Here is a 20,700-nt window from a genome sequence, read left to right on the forward strand (position 1 = left end):
AACTTCTGAACGTCCCTTATGGTCTTAGGTGGTTCCATGTCGAGGATAGCCTTAATCTTGTCGGGGTTGGCTTCGATTCCTCGTTTGGAGACCATCAACCCTAGAAACTTACCTGATCCAACTCCAAAAGCACACTTGGCTGGATTCAACATCATCTTGTGAGTCCTCAGGACTACAAAGGCCTCACTGAGGTGTTTGAGGTGGTCAGCCTTATTCAAACTCTTGACTAACATGTCATCAACATAGACCTCCATGGTCTTTCCAATCAGATGCTTAAACATCTTATTTGCCAAACGCTTATACGTGGCTCCTGCATTCTTAAGACCAAAGGCCATAACTAAGTAACAAAATACACCAAAGTCAGTGACGAATGATACCTTATGAACGTCGTTCTTGTCTATCCGGATCTGGTTGTATCCACTGAAACCATCCATGAAACTCAACATCTCGTGGCCAGCAGTGGCATCTATCAATGTGTCAATCCTCGGAAGAGGAAAGCAATCCTTTGGACAAGAATCGTTGAGGTCCGTGAAGTCTACACACATCCTCCACTTCCCATTAACTTTCTTGACCATGACCAGGTTTGCCAACCACTTCGGGAACTGAATCTCCTCTATGAACCCAGCTTCCAACAATTTCTCAACCTCCTGTCTGATGGCTTCTAGCCTCTCAGGTGCAAAATTTCTTTTCTTCTACTGTATCGGCTTCCTTTCGGGATTAACATTCAACTTATGTGTCATGTAGGAGGGGTCAATACCTGGCATATCAGCAGCTATCCAAGCAAAAACATCACGGTTGTTCCTCAAGAATTTAACAAACTCAACCTTCAAGTCCTTGGGGAGTGAAACTCCAACAAAGGTAACCTTCTCCGGCTCATCAGGATATAGGGAGATAGGGACCAAGTCCTCGGCAGGCTTGCCTTTTCGTTCCTCCTCGCCCCTAACATCTAGATCTTCAATAGGCATAACTTGCCCCCCGACTCCTCCAGATTTCAAAGCCCCCGCATAAAAACTTCTAGCCATCTTTTGATGTCCTATTTCTTCTCCCACTCCGTTCTTAGTCGGGAATTTGATCTTCAAGTGGTAAGTAGATGGAATTTCTTTAAAAGCGTGTATCCCTGTTCTTCCAAGGATAGCATTGTAGGTTGATGAGGCTTTAACGACCAAAAAGTTCAACATACATGTGGCCTGTCTAGGCTCGGGTCCCATTGTTACCTGTAGTTGGATCATTCCTTCAATTTTCGTCTCCGTGTTATTAAAACCGTATATAGGCATATCTGAAGGTGTTAATTGTGAATCAGCATATCCCATCTTCTCATAAGCGTCGTGGAAGAGTATATCAACAGATGCCCCATTGTCCACAAGGACTCTTTTCCTAAATGGATTCCCGATCACGGGTGTGATTACTAATGGATCGTCATGGGGGAACTTCACCCCTTCAAGTTATGAATCATTAAAAGTCAGACGAAGCTCAATTCTCGCCCTCTTCGGGGGTTCTCCAACAATACTCATCACTTCCCGGGCATATGCCTTCCTCGAGTTACTAGATGTGCCAGCAGCGGTTGGTCCTCCAGAAATTACATTAACCACAGGTCCTCGAGGCTGATTCCTTCGATCGTCATTGTCTCTCCCTCGATCATCATTGCCTCGGGCATTCTTATCCCCCTCCTTGGTGTATCTGGACAACTTGCCTTTTCGGATCAATAACTCAATCTCGTCCTTCAACTGCCGACAATCATCGGTCTTGTGACCCGTATCTTTGTGGAACCTGCAGTATAGATCCTTGTTTCTCTTCTCAGGATCAGTTCTGATAGGCTTTGGCCATCGAACTCCTCCTTCCTTCTCAATTTCCATCAGGATTTGACTTGTAGGGGCATTCAGCCTTGCATATTTGGTGAACTTCGGTCCTGATTTCTTCTTCGTGGATGACTTGTCATCATCTTCAGTCTTTGAATACTTGCTATTTGCATTGTACTCGGTGTCTTTTCCACGTTTCTTAGAGTTGGAGGCTTGTCCTTGGACAACCTGAGATTTCTTCAAACTTTCTTCCGCTTTGATATACTTCCCGGCTCTTTCCTGGAGCTCATTCATATTGTTCGGGGCCCTCTTGGCTAGTGTTCGATGGAAATTGTCATCCGTTGTTCCTTACTGCAGGGCAATCATTGCTACTTTCTGGTACAAGTCCGGGACCTTGAGCGCCTCCTTGGTGAAGCGGTTCATGTAATCTCGAAGGGACTTATTCCTGCCCTGGTGAAGGTTCATCAAAGAGGCTAAACTTTTGGCGTGGGTCTTACTTCCAATGAACTGACCTATGAAAGCTCGACTCAAATCAGCAAACGAAGATATCGAGTTAGGAGGTAGACGACTATACTAGTGTTGTGCCATCCCGCTCAAGGTTTGGGGAAAAGCTCGACACTTGATGACCTCTGTGAGAAGTTGCAACAGCAATGCATTCATGAAGGTCCGTACATGATTAGCGGGATCACCCGTTTCGTCATACGCCTTGATAGTGGGAAACTTAAACTTCCAAGAAATCCTTGCTGCCATGATCTCCTCAGTGAATGGCGGGATAGGATTGTCAGGGTCACCGGGAGGCAATAGATGGATTCGGGTCATACCTGTGTTCTGAGGGGTTTCAACCCTCGATTCGGGAGGTTGCTGCCTTGCCTGGTGGGCGGCAATGTCTCTCCTTAATTGATCAATCTGCTGTTCGAAGGCTCAAATTCTGGCTTCATATTCCTGATGCATAGGTCCTCCGGGACTCAGGATTGTTTTGCCTAGTATGGTGTTGGGAATCTCGGCCCTGGTTTCCGTCTCTCCTTCTACGTGGGGGAATATCATAGTCCCTCTCCGACTCTTCAGAGGAGTCGTTGTCTGTGTAAACTTCATACTCATTCGTTTGTCCTCTTGTGGTCCTTATGACTATTGAGTAGTGAGTTCCACCACCGGTGGTTGTTGCCACGAGGCTAGTTATAGGGGGCAACGTGCCAAAGGTTAGTGGAACCGAGGTTTGGGGAGCGGTAATGGTTGGATTCAAGCTTCCAGCCGTGTGGGTGGAGAACGGAATCGGCTGGTGGAGGTTCCAGCGGTGATGTGAGTGGAGGGTGGATCTTGGATTGCAGTGTTGTCTCCGGTTGACGGAGGATGGACTTCCGAGCGTAATCTCGCGGGTCTAACCATGGTTGTTGTCTTCGCCCCATGGTGGGCGCCAAATGTTATGGATCGAAAAACGAAGGTGAAGCGTCGTGTTTTTAAGACTGTTCTCGGGATTCGAGATGCCTATGTATCTTTAGATGTGTAAAGAATCAAGTCTCAACGTAGTTCTAGTCCGGAGGGGTAGAGCCCTTTATATAGAGGTCTCGGTGTTAGAGACTATATGGAAGTATGATTCCATGTATCTGAAACCTTGTAGAAGTAGGCTTCTTGTCTTGTGATAAGATAAGACTCTTATCTTGTATAATTGACGTTTATCTAGGAAACTAGATGTTTATCGCTGAGGAGTTAGAATACTCGTAGAACACTGAGGTTCTAGAGCCTTCTATCAAGTTTCCTACACGGAGCAGGAGTCATGTATTCGGGCCTTGACAGGGCTAGTTACTGGATTCTGGCCTCGAGTGGGTCGGAAGCTCAATTCTTGGACTTTGATAGTCCAAGTAGCTAAATCGTGGACCTATTTGTGGGCCTTATTAATTAATTAAGAAATTAATTAATATTTAAGTGTCTCAGGCCCTAATTAACTGGGCTTTCATATTTTTGGGCCTTTAATATCTAATAATAATTAAATATTTTTTCTGACCCATATCAGATAATATAATACTTTAGCCCATGGCCTTCTTCACATAGGACTCACCTAAACAGTTCCATTTGTCGATGATTGGTGACAATGATCTGAAACAGAGATATCAAACTTGATAAGAATTGTAATTGCATACTTTTTTGAATTAACCTGATTTCTTCTTGTGTAATCCATCCATATCGGTTCTCCTTTATTTACGTTGTGAAAACAAAAACCACCCCATGTACTCCTCTGTTAATGTTTTTCCCGTTTATCATTATCACACTTGTCAACACACATTTTTGATTGTTAATATCTTTAATTTCGTATAAGTATTAAATATAAAAACTTTATCGTATTAATATATTCATAAATACGAATCCAACGAGATCACTCATGACTATATTTAGTAATATAGATTAGACGTAAATTAGTAATTTGTCTCATGTCATGAACAGTAACGACATATCAAACGAGAAACGTATATAAAAAACGGACGGAGTAATAAGTTGTGTAATAGTGTAGGATCACCGTACCACCAATGCTCAACTTTCATATATGTGTGTTACCTCCGTTTCTATATACGTTTCTCGTTTGATATGTCGGTACTGTTCATGACATGAGACAAATGACTAATTTACGTCTAATCTATATGACTAAATATAGTCATGAGTAATGTCGTTAGATTCGTATTTATAAATATTTTAATACGATAAAATTTTTATATCTAATACTTATACGAAATTAAAGATATTAATGATCAAAAATGTTTGTTGACAAGTGTGATAATGATAAACGGGAAAAACATTAACAGACAGAGGGAGTAAAAAGATTAAAAATTTTATATGGCATAAATTTAATTCAAGTGAGTTAACCGCAACACCTCATCATTATCCGAGGTGTCACTAATTTTCATAGGAACGTCATCCAACAGCACTGGACCTAATCATGACAGCATATGAAAATGAAATGTTTGACATTATTGTTGTACTACATAACCAAGTCATGTTCAATGTTCATATTGGAATAATTTTCATCCCAACTAAACTTTAATTAGTCAAGTTATGTGATCTTAATCAATATAAATTACCAAATCATTAGAGGAGAAATGAAATTATTGTAATTTTCTTGGAATAAAATTATACGAGTAGTGCTAGGTGTACAAAATTGTGCACAGAAAATTTGTACGTGGATTTTAATTGAGATTGTTGATATAAATACCGAGAGCCCATTCCAATTAAAACCCACCACATGTCATTAGGTACAAAATTTTGTACACAATTATATATACAAAGCCTTTTCCAAATTGTACTCCTTCCGTCCCAACAGCAGGTTGTTTATCTTCACAGTTTGCACGTATTTTGAGTCTCCTATAAAGTATAGTTTCAAAACATTTTTTAATATATTTTTCTGAATAAAAGTTTTAAGAAAAATTAAGAAAAAATATTATCAAATTATGATTTATATGAGTTTCAAAATGCGTGTCAAGAGGTAACATAAAAAACTTGCTGGGACGTATAATTGACATTCAGGGAATTGTATGCAGATCCAGGAAAACAACAGAAAGACCCATAGTAGTAGAAAATCAATTTATGCTAATTTCCTCATCTTCTTCTTCGTTAAGTGATGTCTGGTCCAATCATACATCTCCGAGCTAGATAGCTATCTAGAGTATCTTTCTCTCAGAAGAATAATCCAAACATAGATCTACAACATCCTGCAAATCAGGACTCCTCTGCCCCAGAAGCAAACCAAGATATACATACTACACAAATATTGCATTAAACCTGCGGAATCTTGTTAGGTCCTGAAACGATTGTATAAGGGGGGGTTGAATACAATCGTCACTAAAAATCACGGCGGAATAATCTGATTTGAATTAAACTTGTTAATCAGATTTTAATTAATTAATATAACAATGTTTTAAGTCGTTATATAATTAATAAGGTTCGTTTTAATGTCCACTAAAGTTCGTAGAATAAATTCGACAGGATGTAATCTAGTTTAGTGATTAAAACAACCGAGTGATCAAAGCACAGAAAACTGTGGATATAACAATTGCAAGTTACAAACAACTTGAAAGCTTTTACAATGCTTGAACAACTTGTAAATGAAGAAGTGAAGTCATATATATAGGCAAAACACTTGGAACTAGGTATGGCATTGAAAGGAATGACTTACTAGCTTAGGAATGACATTACAAAGCAAAGCCATGCCAAAAGGAAGGAAGGAATGACATTTAAAAGGAATGTCATACTGCCATACACGGTATGACATTAATTCCTTGGCCTTCAAGGGTCATTTGGCATGACATAACTAGCCAAAGTCATAAGCAATCAAGAGGTATGACTTAATAAGTCATAGAGCATCAAATGGTATGAAATTCTAAGTCATAAAACACAAGACATATACATATAACAAGAATGTCATTCTGGCTGACACGGTATGACTTTATTTAAGTCATACCACAGACTGTCATCCACTGACAAACGGTATGACATTCTAAAATGACATACAATGGCAAACGGTATGACATTCTTTGTCATGGCTGGGAAAGTCAGTGAGAGGGAAACGGTATGACTTTAATTAATAAAGACATACCGCCTGCTCAAGTCATATCAAGTAACACGGTATGACATTGTCTAATAAAGACATACCGAGTTGTTTAATGAATAAAACACTTGATTTTAATTAAATAAATATTCAATAGTCACTCAATTAATTATATTAATCATATAAATTCATAAATTAAATTAATTCGAAGGTGAATTAATTTAATAAATAAATTATACAACCAATTTAATTAATTTGATAAGTGAAGTGATTAAATAAATATTTATAAAATTCTTTTCTTCAAGCAGCAGGGACTCCAGACATGTTTAAACGTTGTAGATCTTCGTCTTGATTGAACGACCACTTATAGTTGATGCAGAACACTTAATCTGAGTAGCTGACACACAAATGTACTGTCTGGTTCATCTGTATCTAGCTGAATTAAATATTCTTTATCAAATAAACATTTGAGTCGTGGCTTGTTCGTCGATTCTTTGTCTTCGTAGTTCTTCTTCATAAGTAACAATAGTATGGAATCTTCTGAATAAGTAAAGTATTAAAACTTTATACCTTCTGGACTTCTGGACGTGCTATAAAAGATTATTTGTACACTGAGGCTTGAACATATTAATGAACTTCTTCCAGTGGTGTGCAGCAGCATCCTGAAATTCTTCAGACATATAATTTCAATAAATCACTTGACGTTCTTCGTACGGATTCCTTCAACAGTAATTGCTATTTACCTTGCTTTCTTATCAGAGTTGAGTTGGTACCTCTTTAAATACAAATAGGCTAAACATATGCCTTTCAATCTCCCCCTATTTGTTTGTTAACATAACATGCAAATTATCGAGAGGATAACTCAACTAACTGATAAGACAAAGGATTAAACATGAATTGTAAATAGCAAAAAGTTTCTGGTATTTCATTAAACATTCACCAGAATTCAAAAGATTACATTAGATTACAAAAGGATGTTCTTATTGAACATATATTACAAATCCCTAATGAATCTAAAGATCAACTTCTCCTTCTTCGATATCAGAAGTGTGAAGGATAGGAATTGACGGTTCTTCCCTGGTTGGCACTTCAGATATAGTGGATTCACCACGCTTCTTTCGTTCCCTTGCCAGAGCCAGTTAGTGAAGTACTTCTAATTCCACAGGGTCTTCGCGGAAGTCTGATGGCTGAGATTTTGTAACATTTTTCATCCTTCGAAAGTATTGGGCAACATTCTTTCGAGTGCAATAAGCAAGAATCACATCATCAGCATCAGACTTAGCTTTAGAAGCGAAGCCCTTGGTTCTTAAAAGAGTGGAGGCAAGAGCAAGTTGTTTAGCGGGATACTTTGGCAAGGCTTCCTCGTTGAGATAGACAGTGCTGAAGATCTCCTTGTGAACGAACTTTACACAGTAAGGATTCCTGACAACCTGAGGACTGTTGAATACAGCACATTCCAGCAGTTTGTCACGAAGGAGTTCGTTCAGGTTGGAGCTGCGCTTTACCTTATTCTGAAGCACCCAAAGCTCAGATACAGAGAATGATTTCAGAGATTCGACAGATAGTCTGAAAGAACCATTTCACTGTGTATAGACAATTAGCTCCCATTCTTCTAACAAGTTATTGACTCCCACAGTCAAATAATTCAATTCCAAAGCAAAGGCATGCATAAAGACATCCTCGTCAGGGTTTACCTCTCGAAGATCATAGATCAGAGATAAGAACTTTTTGTCGTTGAAAGGTTCCCTTTGAGGTCCATTGAATATACTCCTTGCAATGTCCCAGCTTTTTCCGACTTTCCTTTTAATATCAAGATTCTTCTGCTTGCACGTAGCATCATAGATTTTCTGTTTCTCGATCTTGATTTGCTCTTCTGTGATCAACTTGTCCTCTAGAAGTTTTTGGAAATCACGAAGCTTACGCTTCCTAGCTTCATTTTCAGCTTTGAACTTCCGGACATTCTCCTCATGCTCTAGGTCAACAGGTTCTTCATCCTGAAACAAATAACCCTCATCAAATTTACCTTCTTCTTCTGCCTGACGATAGGTAGCATCGAAGATGTCATCATCATCCATATCATTTGGATAGTCATCATAACTATCAGAGTTGAAGACATTGTCGGACTGATGTAACGGTTCTTTGCCTTTAGATTTATCAGATTCTTTGTCAGGGGCAGATCCAGAAGTGGTATTTCCCTTGTTGCTTTGATTTGAGCTATTGCCTCTATCATCCCTGTCACCTTTGTCTTCTCTATTCCCCCCCTTAGTTGAGGGATCCTCTTCGGAGGGTTGATCATCAGACTTGTTGGAGTTTCTGAGGAGTTGATCTAATTTGCTGTCGATGGTCTCAAATTTAGACATGTAAAGCTCATGATTAGATCGCATTTCAACAGCTAACTCATGGATCTCTTCTTTGAGCTCATCCCTGTAAGAACTGGATGGCCTTTCTCTGCTTTCTCTGCTAGGGTCACCAACTGTGCACCCTTCAACTTCTCATTCTCAGCTATCATTCTGGCAAGCTCAGCTCTTAGCTTTGCCATTTGTTCCTCAAACAGAGCAGGGTCAGTGTGTGCACTCACCTCACGTACACTCAAAGCTGTTTCACTAGCCTCACATGCATGTGTATCGCTCGGTGTTTGCCTTACATCACTCTGTTCATTCACTCTGCCTGCTGTACCTGTATATACTACCAATGTCCCCTGAGATGGGTTCAAAGGTAGTGGAGGAACAAATTGTCCTCCGGACGCCTGTGAGGGCAGATTAACTTGCACGCTGCCAAGTTCCGCCTGATCAGAAAAGAAAGTGTGATCAGCTAAGTTTTCATATATAATACATTGATTTTGAAAATTTGTGCACTCAGTAAACATAGTAACCTATGTATCTGTTTGGGCTTGCACTAGCGTGAGTGCTAGCGCAGTGCTTGACTCTGTACAAGTTACCGCGGCCGGACGGTCAATTTCAATGGCCTCATCCTGTAGAGAGAATGGGTCCAGAGACTGTTTATCTGCCATTTCAAAATCTGAGCCTTGTTGGGAAGGCAAAGATGAGGCTACAGGTGTCATCATGGCTTCCACCCTTTGCTTCTTGGAGGGAGACAGAGCTGTGGGTTGACTCATTAAACTACTCGTACTCCGTTTCCTTGCAACTTTACGAACAGGTTGCATTGAAGTGTTGGTTGATGTGTTTGGAGAAACGAGAGTTTGTTGAAGTGAATCATCAGCTAGGTTATGAACCTGTGTGATTTCACGTTCATTGCTGGTAGGCTGGAAAACAAAATCAAGGTCACAAACAAGATCACAACCATAATCTGACGTATCAACATTAAAATTAGATGAGAAGTTAGAAAGTACCTGAGCTACCTGTAGGTCCTGACGGAAGGACTGCAGCTCCTGGTTGATAGGAGAGTCAGAGTGAAGGGGTTGTGAGGTAGATTGTGTTTGTGGTATTAGTTGGGATTGTGTTTGGTGTGGGAGAGGTTCAGATGAAGATGGTTGATTCTCGAAGAGATCATAGTCCAAAGTTTGATCTTCAAATGGATGGATAGGTTGTTGTTGTTGATGAGTAGGGGAGTGATATGATGATTGGTTGGATGAATGGTGTGAAGATTGTGCTTCTTGAGATTGTTGAGGTGAATGCTGCTGTTGTTGTTGGTGTAGAAGTTGTTGTTGATGGTGTTGTGCAGGTTGTTGAATCTGCAGGGTTTGAGGTTCTTGTGGTTGCTGTTGCTGTTCTTGTTGAGGTGGTTGAGGTGGAGGAGCCACTTGAAGTTGATGCAGCTGAAGAGGAGCGTTGAACATTTGTAGCATGTAATGAGTGGTGACAAGGGGAATAGCTGCAAATTTGTTCTTGTTATCCAACTGAGTCATTAATTTAGTGCAGGCACGAGGAACTGGTGCCACAGGAGAGTTGGAGTAGTGTTCCTTCTCAGCGTCAGTCATTTTATCATTATGAAATAACATGATAAAGCGAGGATAAAAGCAGGCAACCTTCGCGTTCCGTTCAACGGATCTGTTCCTTAGCGGTCCCAACTTGGAAAGAATGGCTTGCAGTATAAGCTTACCAAAGTTGATTGGACGATTATAGACAATACTGAACCCAATCTTCTGAAGCAAAGAAGTTATAACATTGAAATTCTTGCGAGTGGTCGGAGCAAACACTTTAGCCAAAGTGTCGAAGAAGAGGTCCCACTCAGGCTTCAGATTGCCTTTCAACATCCTAGGCAAATTGATCTCTCCCTGATATTAGATTGTCTCGAAGAATTGGGTGAGTTCAGCTTCAGTAGGGAGTTCAGCAAAATTCTCCCTCGGAAATCCAAGTATCCTATTCACATCATCAGTGTTGATGTGAATGGTACGTCCCCCATGTATTTCTCCAAACATACGATAATTATCCAACAGCGTAGTATTTAATGCTGAAGAGTAGAAATCCTGTATAGGCTGTATCTGTAGTTCTGCATGAGCTGTAATAGCAGTGCTGACGAGCGACTGACTATTCAGAAAACGGACCCACGGTCTAAAACGAGCCAGACTTGCTTCTGGGTCGAAGAATCCATTCAAATTAGTCTCCTCAATTACAAAGCGACCGGCCATTTTTTTTTTAAAATTAAGAATTGAATTAAGTGAGAATTTTTCAAATAAGATATTAATTTTCGAATTTCTCACAAATTTCAATTAATAATTAAATATCAATTAATTAATTAATTAATAATTCGATTTATTTGGATAAAATCGAATTAAAATTTAATTAATTTAAAATGGCTTCAACAAAGTCCCAATCAATGTCTTAATCTCCACTTAGTCCAAAAATCTCCAAATACACTCTTAAAACCCTAAAATTCGAAATCCAAAATCAAGGGTTTCAAAAGCTTTTGATCCAATCCACCAAAAACTGATCAAAACGGATAATCCACGGCAAGAGAGTCACAGAACCGGTACTAACTTGCACAAACTCGGTCTAACTCGCCCTGACTCAGTCGAACTCAGTGAACTGGGTTTCGAAAATTCAAAAATTCGGCAGCAATTCGACTAAAACCGTGATTAAATAGTAACAAGCAAGCGTTTTAGGCTTGATAGAGTAGTGACCAGCAAGTTTTATCTCAAAAACTTGAAAAAATCGAAGCACAAGAACAAAGTCGTGTGTATATGCGTGTAATGGTGAAAGAGATGAAGTAAGGAGGAGGTATGGCTTTCTTTTGCTAAGTCATACGACTATTGAATAGTCGGTATGACTTATTAAAGGAAAGTCATACCGAAATATGGAGTATGACAAACCAGCATTCGGTATGACATATTAGAAAAATGTCATACTGAGAATTGAAAACAGGGAAAAGTGAGTGCAAAACCTCGGTATGACTTTATTAAATAAAGTCATGCCGAGTTATGGAAGTGTACACAGCACGCTTGGAACGGTATGACATTTTATAAAAATTTCATACCGACTGGAAAATCAGAATTAAAAAAAAAACAGAAAACATATTATGATTTTTGATTAAATAAAAACAATAAAACCTTTTGCATATATAATCAAAAATCTAATACTCATAAAATATAATATATTACACATATATTTTGTAAAATTCAACTTTAATCAAATATAAATACTTTTTCAATTTAACTTTAATTCATTAAAATGAATTAACTTAAAAACAAATATTTATGCTTAATTAATTTTGAAAAATACAAAATAAATACATATAATTATCTAAATGCACAGAGAATATTACAGGGGAGTATGCAGCACTTAGAAAATTATAGAGAAATATATGAACATGCATAATTATACAGAAAATTATCAGATAATTTACAAACAATTATATAAAATCTAATAAAATAGATATAATTACACAGAAAATTCACAAAAATATATAATAATATTTAATACATATTAATTATATACAAAGAGAATCATGGAATATTTAAAATCCCTAGCTCACAAACCAACTTAGAGAAAGTGGATTCATCAAGTGGTTTAGTGAAGATGTCTGCAATTTGATCAGCTGTGGGTACGAAATGTAACACCACAGTACCATTCATGACATGTTCTCGAATGAAATGATACCTGATATCTATGTGCTTGGTCCTGGAGTGTTGCACTTGATTGTTTGAAATGGCTATGGCACTGGTGTTGTCACAAAATATTGGAATTTTGTTGACAGGAATACCATAATCATTTAATTGGTTTCTGATCCAGAGAATCTGAGCAAAACAACTGCCAGCAGCTATGTACTCAACTTCAGTAGTAGAAGTGGACACTGAGTGTTGCTTCTTGATGTACCAGGAAACCAACCGACGTCCCGAGAAATTGACAGCTTCCAGACGTACTCTTTCTATCAATCCTGCAACCTGCATAATCAGAATCTTAGGGTACCAAATACCAGTATTCTTAGGGTACCAAATACCTAAACCAGGTGTACCCTTAAGATAACTAAAGATTCTTTTGACGGCTATAAGATGTGATTCTTTAGGATCAGCTTGAAACCTAGCACACAAACATGTTGCAAACATAATGTCTGGTCTACTAGCAGTAAGATAGAGTAATGAGCCAATCATACCTCGATAGCTTGAGATATCAACTTTTTTACCAGATTTATCCTGGTCAAGCTTAGTGGCAGTGGCCATGGGTGTCTTTGCCGGTGAACAGTCTTCTAGATTGTACTTTCTTAGAAGATCTCTGACATACTTAGACTGGCAAATAAAGATCCCATCTTCGTTTTGGCTTACTTGAAGACCAAGAAAGTAGGATAGCTCACCCATCATACTCATTTCATAATTACTCTGCATTAACTTAGCAAATCTCTTGCACAAGTTATCGTTAGTAGAACCAAATATAATATCATCAACATATATTTGAACAAATATCATATCATTATCATGCAATTTGTAAAAGAGAGTTTTGTCTATGACACCTCTAGTAAATTTATTTTCAATTAAAAATTCAGAGAGGGTGTCATACCATGTCCTTGGTGACTGCTTGAGTCCATAGACAGCTTTGAATCGGAAGTATACAAAATCAGCAAATTCTGCACTTTTCACATCCATCTGATAAACTTTGAAGTTGGAGTGTGCAGCAAATGCAAGGAATATTCTGATGGCTTCAAGACGAGCAACTGGAGCATATGTTTCATCATAATCAATTCCTTCTTCCTGAGAATAACCTTTTGCAACCAGTCTGGCTTTGTTTCTCACAACAATGCCATCACCATCTAACTTGTTACGGAAGACCCATCTAGCTCCAATTGTAGATTTTCCTTTTGGTCTTGGAACCAGGGCCCAGACTTCTTGTCTCTCAAATTGATTGAGTTCTTCTTGCATGGAAAGAACTCAATCAGGATCAGCAAGTGCTTCATCTATTTTCTTTGGTTCTAGTTGAGATAGAAATCCAGAAAATAAACATTCGCTAGATGTAGCACTTCTAGTCCTTACACCAACATCAGGATCACCAATAATCAGATCAAAGGGATAATCTTTGCTCCAAATCCTTTCCCTTGGAAGTTGTGTCCTTGATGATTCAGCAGTATTATCATTAAGCTGAAGTGTATGACTAGTTGATCCACCAGCTCCCCCTGAGTTGTTGCCAGGTTGACTTGATGATCCACCACTAGCATCAGTGGAATCTCCAGCATTATTGCAATTTCCTCCACCATTGCCTGGATCATTATCATTGTTGTCATCACCTGTTGCAACCTCAGGTGGCACATCATCATCTGAATCAGAATCTGGATAGTTATCAAACTTCAGATATTCAGATGGATCAGCAGATTGTAAACTTGGTAGTTTAGTGTCATCAAATGTTACATTGACACTAACTTTCACTGACAGAGTATCAATTACAAAAACTCTATAAGCATTATTTGTATAACCAACAAAAATTGCTTCAGATGCCTTTGGCTCAAACTTGTTCAAGTTCTCTTCACCATCCTTGAGAACATAACACTTGGCTCCAAAGACATGAAGATGTTTGACATAAGGTTTCTTGTTTTTATACAAATGAAATGGAGTTTTCATATGATCCTTGTTGATCAAAGTTCTATTCTGGGTATAGCAGGCAGTAGACGTAGCTTCAGCCCAAAAGTACAGTGGAAGCTTTGATTCAGCAATCATAGTCCTTGCAGCTTCAATCAGTGTACGATTCTTTCTTTCGACGACTCCATTCTGCTGTGGAGTCCTTGGTGCTGAATACTCCCTTCTAATTCCCTTTTCAGAGTAAAAGTTGATTAGAGTGTGATTCTTGAATTCCGTGCCATTATCTGACCTTACAGCTTTCACTGGCACACTTTTATCCAATTCAACTGACTTAATATGATCAATCACTGTCATCGGGGTTTCATCCTTAAAAGCCAGAAAGTAAACCCAAGTAAATTTCGAGAAGTCATCCACAATAACCAAGGCATATCTTCCTCCATCAATAGATGCAACATTCACGGGGCCAAATAAATCCATATGCAGTAAATGAAGTGGATTTGTAATGGTATTGATGGTCTTGCCTTTGTGAGATGCTCTCTTCGCTTTTCCTTTCTGACAAGCTTCACAGAGATCATCAGTTGAGAATTCCAGGGAAGGCAAACCTCTCACTAGATCTCTCTTGACTAGAGAGTTAATGGTTTTGAAATTGAGGTGTGAGAGCTTCTTATGCCATAACCAACTATCTTCAGCAGACGCTTTGGCGTAGAAACAGTGAACTTCGTTTCCTGGTCCTGAAGACAAATCAGCCACGAATATATTGCCTTTCCTTATGCCACATAGTGAAGGACGCTTATCCTTGATATGTTTAATGATACATATCTCCTTTTTAAAATGAACATAATATCCCTTGTCACAAAATTGACTGACACTTAGGAGATTATGTTGAAGTCCTTCAACTATTGCAATATCTTCTATGATGATCCTTCCAATTTTGTACTTGCCATATCCCACAGTACGACCTTTGCTATTATCAGCAAAACTGACTGTTGGGCCAGCTCCTTCTCTTATGTCTTCCAGCAGGGATCTATTTCCAGTCATGTGCATTGACGCTCCACTGTCAAGCACCCAGGTAACTCGTACAATTCCACTGGCACCCTACAAAAGACAACTTGATTAAACCTTCTTTGGGACCCACACTTGATTGGGTCCAGCAAACTTAAAGGAATTAATTTCTATCAGGTAATACAACAGAGCCTCTTGGACTGATACTTTGTTCTGATTTGACTGAACTTACTTCCTTAACAACAGCCTTATAAACCTTGGTTTTAGGCTTTGGAACATAAGTCTCCTTCCTAACACGAGGTGGACTAGCAGTCTTTGATCTAGCATGTTTATTGCTTGTGTGTTGCCTAGGTGATGTGTTTTCATTTTTAGCATGCAAATTTCTAAAATAAGTAGACATCATATTGAAAGCACAAGTCATGCAATTATCAACACCACAACATTTATGACATGCATCAAAAACAGGAACAACAGGAATATCAGTCACAGAAGTAGGAACATCAATAGATTCTACTCTAACCTTGTTAACAGATTTAAAGTTCTCAGTAGAATGACATCTATTGTTCTTGTTCTTACTATTCACAAAATTATTAGGCTTGTTGAATTTAGTTCTCTCAGAGTTAACACCTAAACCAGCTTTAGGCAACCTAACATTGCCTTTCACTTTGATTGGTTTTAGTGATGTCAGGATCTCATCTCTCTTTTCATTACTCTCTTTCATTTTAAGGTCGTCCTGTTTGAGTTCATATTTAATGACAACAGGAGTTTCTAACAGAGGTTCAGCTTTTGAGGATTTGAACAGGGGTTGAGGGGAATCTTTCAAAACAAAAGGAATTCCTCTCTGCTCAGCAATCTTCTTAAAGGGAGTAATGTTACTAGCCTTACCTACAGATTTATTATAGTCAAAACCTATTCCAACAGTTCTCTTGATCTCTTGTTTATCATTAAGTTCTTTGACTATAGTGGAGGCATCCTTAAAGGCTTTACATTTCACTTTCTCTTCGTCTAGCTGAAGTCTTAAAGCAATCTCACCTTTTTCTAGAACTTTGACTTTAGCAACTTGTAATCCTAAATCCATTGTCAGTTGTTCAATTTAAGGTTTTAATACGTTCATCTCATTCATTTTATAAGCATGAATATCTAAGACTAGTGTATCAATTTATAGATTGGCAGCTTTCAACTTTTTAATAGCATCATCTCTTACGAGTCCTAATTGCATAAAAAGTTTAGGGCATGTAGGATCTACCTGAAAGCTTCCAGCAGGAGGAGGTGAAGATGATCCAGCATTAGCCATAAGAGCAACATTCCCTAGCTGCTCCTCTTCATCACTATCTGTATCATCCCAGCTTTTCCTTTTTGCCAGATAAGACTTGCTTTTGAAACTTTGACTTCCAGAAGTACCCTGATGCTTTCGCACTAGTGCATCATACTTCTGCTTCAGCTCGTCGTAGGAATCTTTTCTCTTTCCTTGAACCTTGGGCTGTTTGCATTCAGTTGCAAAGTGTCCTGGTTCACCACAGTTAAAGCATTTGAACTTGCTTCTATCCACCATCCCAGTCTTGTATCCTCCTTTGCTCGTAGAAGATGAATAACCTCCTTTTTGAAACCTGTTGAAAGTAGGTTTGTACTTGTAGGAGGGGTTCTTTCTGAATCTCATGTTTCCAAACTTCTTGGCAAACAGAGATAGAGATTGACCTTCTAATTGTTCTAGCTCTTCCATTGTATAGAACTCTTCGTCACCACTGGAAGAAGCAGTCTGACCCATCTCAGGTACAACAAATTCCTGAGTGGTTTTAGAAGGAACAACAACATCCTTCTTCTCTTCCGGTACAGGTGACCCAACAACTAGAGCTCTCGAATGGTTCAGTGTTTTACCCCAGCCATATCTCTATTTACTTTGAACTTGTTCAAGTTCATAAGTTTTCAACACTCCGTAGAGTCTCTCCAGAGATATCTCATTCAGATCTCTGCTTTCCCTGATGGCTGTGATTCTGTGTTCCAGATGTTCAGGAAGTGTTAAGAGAAATTTCATGTTGACCTCTTTCTTGTCGTAGTATTTCCCATTTAAATTTAGATTATTAATCAGATTATTAAGTCTGATAAACACTTCTGAAATCCCTTCTCCGGGATTGGAACCAAACTGTTCATACTGAGCCATCAGTATCTCTTTCTTGTTTCCTCTAACTTCATCTGAGCCTTCATTGATGATCTCTAACGTATCCCAGATTTGCTTGGCGTTCGTACAATTAACAACAGCATTGTACATTACTGGATCTAGAGATTCCACCAAAATTAGTTGAAGAGCGTCATCTAAGTTCATCTGTTCACCCTCTTCATCTGTGTACTCATGAAGTTCTTTCGGAATGGTCTGATGAGGTATTAACACACCTTCTTCTTCGTGTGCTAATATGACTTTCATCGGAATAGAAACACCCTTGTTTAATATTGTTATTTTACACCTACTGTGAGAAAGATTGTAGAAGGGGGGGGTTGAATACAATCTTTTACAAATTTAAAAGATTCAAGAATGATACACTAAAAACACAGTAAACAGAAAAACACCAAGTATTAAAAATACGGGTGGATTGAATGATCCACCCGTGAGATTTTATATAGAAGAATCTGTGGATTGTTTACAATTCGCACAGCTGCTGGTTCATCACTCAACAAGTTCTAACTCTTAGATTTTTCTCTCAAGTAATTTGAACAAGTTCAACTGATGCTACTAACTTGGTTATATACTCCAAGTTTTACAAAGCTTTTAGCTAGATTACAAAATGCACTCTAATCTAGAAACAATGCTGCACAACTTTGTCTTATGCATGCTTTCTGAGATGTCTTCATCTTTGACCATCACCTTGATTTGATCCAGATTGCACTGCATGAGATAAGTATGTTTCTGCTTCTTCTTTATTTTCCTAATTAGGCTTCCATGTCTATTTTAGTGTAATTCGATCCATGTGATTTGTCAGACTTAAGCTCTAGTCACTTTCAACTGCTCTTTGCTTCATCAGTTGAAAGTTCTGGTTGCTTTCAACTGCTCTTGACTTTATCAGTTGAATGCCTGGCTCATCAGTTGAATGAATTACAAACTCCATCAGTTGAATGCTGTTCCAGTCTCATCAGTTGAATTCCTCAGCATTATCAGTTGAACACTTTGTCTTCAGTTGAATGCTTGATTTTCATCAGTTGAAACATCATCCAGTCTTCATCAGTTGAACAGTTACATCTCATCAGTTGAATATCCTTCACTTAGATAAAATTACATGGCATTGGATATTTACAATTAGCCATCCTATTCTACCCATCCGTTGATAATTCCCAAAGACAAGAAATGTAACAATTACAACTGAAATTTGATAAAGATTCTAAGTAAGACATGTTACAAAATGTTTATGTTATCATCAAAAATTATTGATTCCTAACAATCTCCCCCAATTTATGACTGGAGAAGATGCAGACATAAATTCTACACTTGATGATAACAAAACATTAATAAAATAAAATGCAGAATTTAAATACAAGAGTTAGAAAAGATTACAGATGATTATGCTCCTCTAGACTGAGCAGTTACTTGTTCCTAGAAGATCTTCTTCTTCTGGACTTAAGTTTTTCTTCAAGAATATTAATCTGCTTCTGAAAGATCCTGTAGAACCATTCTTCATCACTATCTTGTCTGTTGAGTTTGGATTGGAGAGTCTTCAGAGTATTCAAGCTAGCAACCTTGAGTTGATCTTTAGGTCTGAAAAATCTCCTAACACCTTGATTGTCCCTAAATTCCATGACTGGAGTAGGTTCATGATGAATTTTCTTTCCAGTGTAGGGAATTTTCAGCCTTCTTTGTAGACTAGCATCTGAGTTCCATTCCTTCCTGATCTCAAGGATTCTCTTTAGTACCATTTGCTTTGCAGGTGGTGTAAATCCTCCAGTCCTCTTCATAGATCCATATATTTTTGTTAGAGAACTGAATCCCTCAGAATTCAGAACTCTGTGAAGAGGCCAGATGACATCACCCTTGTTTTTGTAAGAGAATACCAATCTTTCAGGTAACTTTGAAGTTGCTTCTATTCCTCTTACTTCTTGAAGATCATCCAGCTCCAGCTCCAACTCAGAAATTTCTTCAATGTTAGCAATGATCAGATAGTCATCAGGATTTTCAGGTTCTTTTGGAGGTTTAGGAGGGTTAGCCATCCTCTTAGCCACAGACTTGACCTTCTTCTTTGGCTTGGAAGATTCTTGGACAAGAAAAGCTGGAATTGGAATATCTTCCAAGTCAATTGGCTCCTCCTTTGGCATTATTGGCTCATCATGGAAATTGACATCTGGATGTACTACTGTGGTATCTTTGATTGGAGAAGAAGGCTTTGAGATAGGCTTTTCTGGCACTTCTTCTCTTCTCTTGGCTGCCTCAGGCATCTTAGTTTTAGATTTGACTCTCTTTTTCTTTGGAGAAGATTCAAGAGGCAATCCTTTCTCATTTAAAAACTCAGCTGCCAACTCCTCTTCCAGCTCAATAGCAAACCTTTCATCCACCTCTATTTGATTTAAAGAGAGTTGGGATTCAAACTCCTCTTTTTCACATTCTCTGGCCACCTCTTCAGCTTTTGCATATGAGTAATGAGGATGGCCAGTTCCAATAAACAGCTTCTGGCCTTCTCTGTAGATGATGGCAAAATGAGCCTTTAAGGCCACATCTGCACAATCTTTATAACTTTTGATTTCTTGGCCCAAAAGCTTGTATTCATTTTTGTCAGGCCTGGCTAATGGAAAGTAGATTGAGCTTGAGTCTTTTCCAGGCCTGGAGTAACCACAATTGTTTGGAAACAGAATTGGCTTGAACTCATTCAGAAATGATGGCTCTCCCTTTTCTGTCTTGGAGGGAATAACAATCTCAGGTGTAATCACCCTGAGAATTGTGGTTGTGGTTGGAAAAGAGATTTGAGCTGTAGTGGCTGTAGAAGATGTGGAAGATTTCTTGCCCAGTTGAGCTACTCTCTTTGCAATGGAGTCCAATTCTTTCATCCTTTCAATCTTTTGCTTTTCTCTTTCAGTGTGGAAAGGAGGAGGAATTTGGCTGATCAATTCTGCAGGAGTTGGTAATTCTTTCTCCCCCTTTTTGTTAGCAGCAAGTGTAGATGGACTAGGAAGAGAAACACCAGAGGCAAGAAGAAGATGTTGAAGAAGTCCAGTCTGAATTCTTTGATGCTGCAACATCTCATCCATTCTAGAGTTTAAGATATGGACATTTCCTTCCAGAGCAGCCACTTGCTTCTCCAATTGTAGTTGTTTTTGCTCAGATGCAGAAAGAGCTGATTTGACCTGAGCTGGAAGCTTTTCATCAATTTGTTTGGTCAGATCAGTCTTAACAGAGCCAATAAGAAAATTGAGATGCTCTATCTCTTTCTGAAAAT

General features: G+C 38.6%; 1 protein-coding gene across 1 annotated transcript; it reads right to left on the reverse strand.

Moving 5' to 3' along the window:
- Window positions 1-692: 692 nt before the first annotated feature.
- On the reverse strand, window positions 693-2,090 carry LOC108225883 (uncharacterized). Its single transcript, XM_017400838.2, has 2 exons — window positions 1,544-2,090; window positions 693-1,435 (listed from the first exon to the last, which is right to left on the reverse strand). Exons 1-2 carry the CDS (start codon window positions 2,088-2,090, stop codon window positions 693-695), a joined length of 1,290 nt encoding a protein of 429 aa, XP_017256327.2.
- Window positions 2,091-20,700: the final 18,610 nt, after the last annotated feature.

This window comes from Daucus carota, chromosome 6 (assembly GCF_001625215.2).
Source record: "Daucus carota subsp. sativus chromosome 6, DH1 v3.0, whole genome shotgun sequence".
Lineage (NCBI taxonomy): Eukaryota > Viridiplantae > Streptophyta > Magnoliopsida > Apiales > Apiaceae > Daucus > Daucus carota.

Bases quoted from the DNA above. Each gene is read 5' to 3' on its own strand.
- LOC108225883 (XM_017400838.2), bottom strand. From the start codon at position 2,090: ATGAATGAGCTCCAGGAAAGAGCCGGGAAGTATATCAAAGCGGAAGAA. The intron at 1,436-1,543 runs GTAACTCGAGGA...CATAACTTGAAG, and splicing joins AACCGCTGCTGGCACATCTA to GGGTGAAGTTCCCCCATGAC.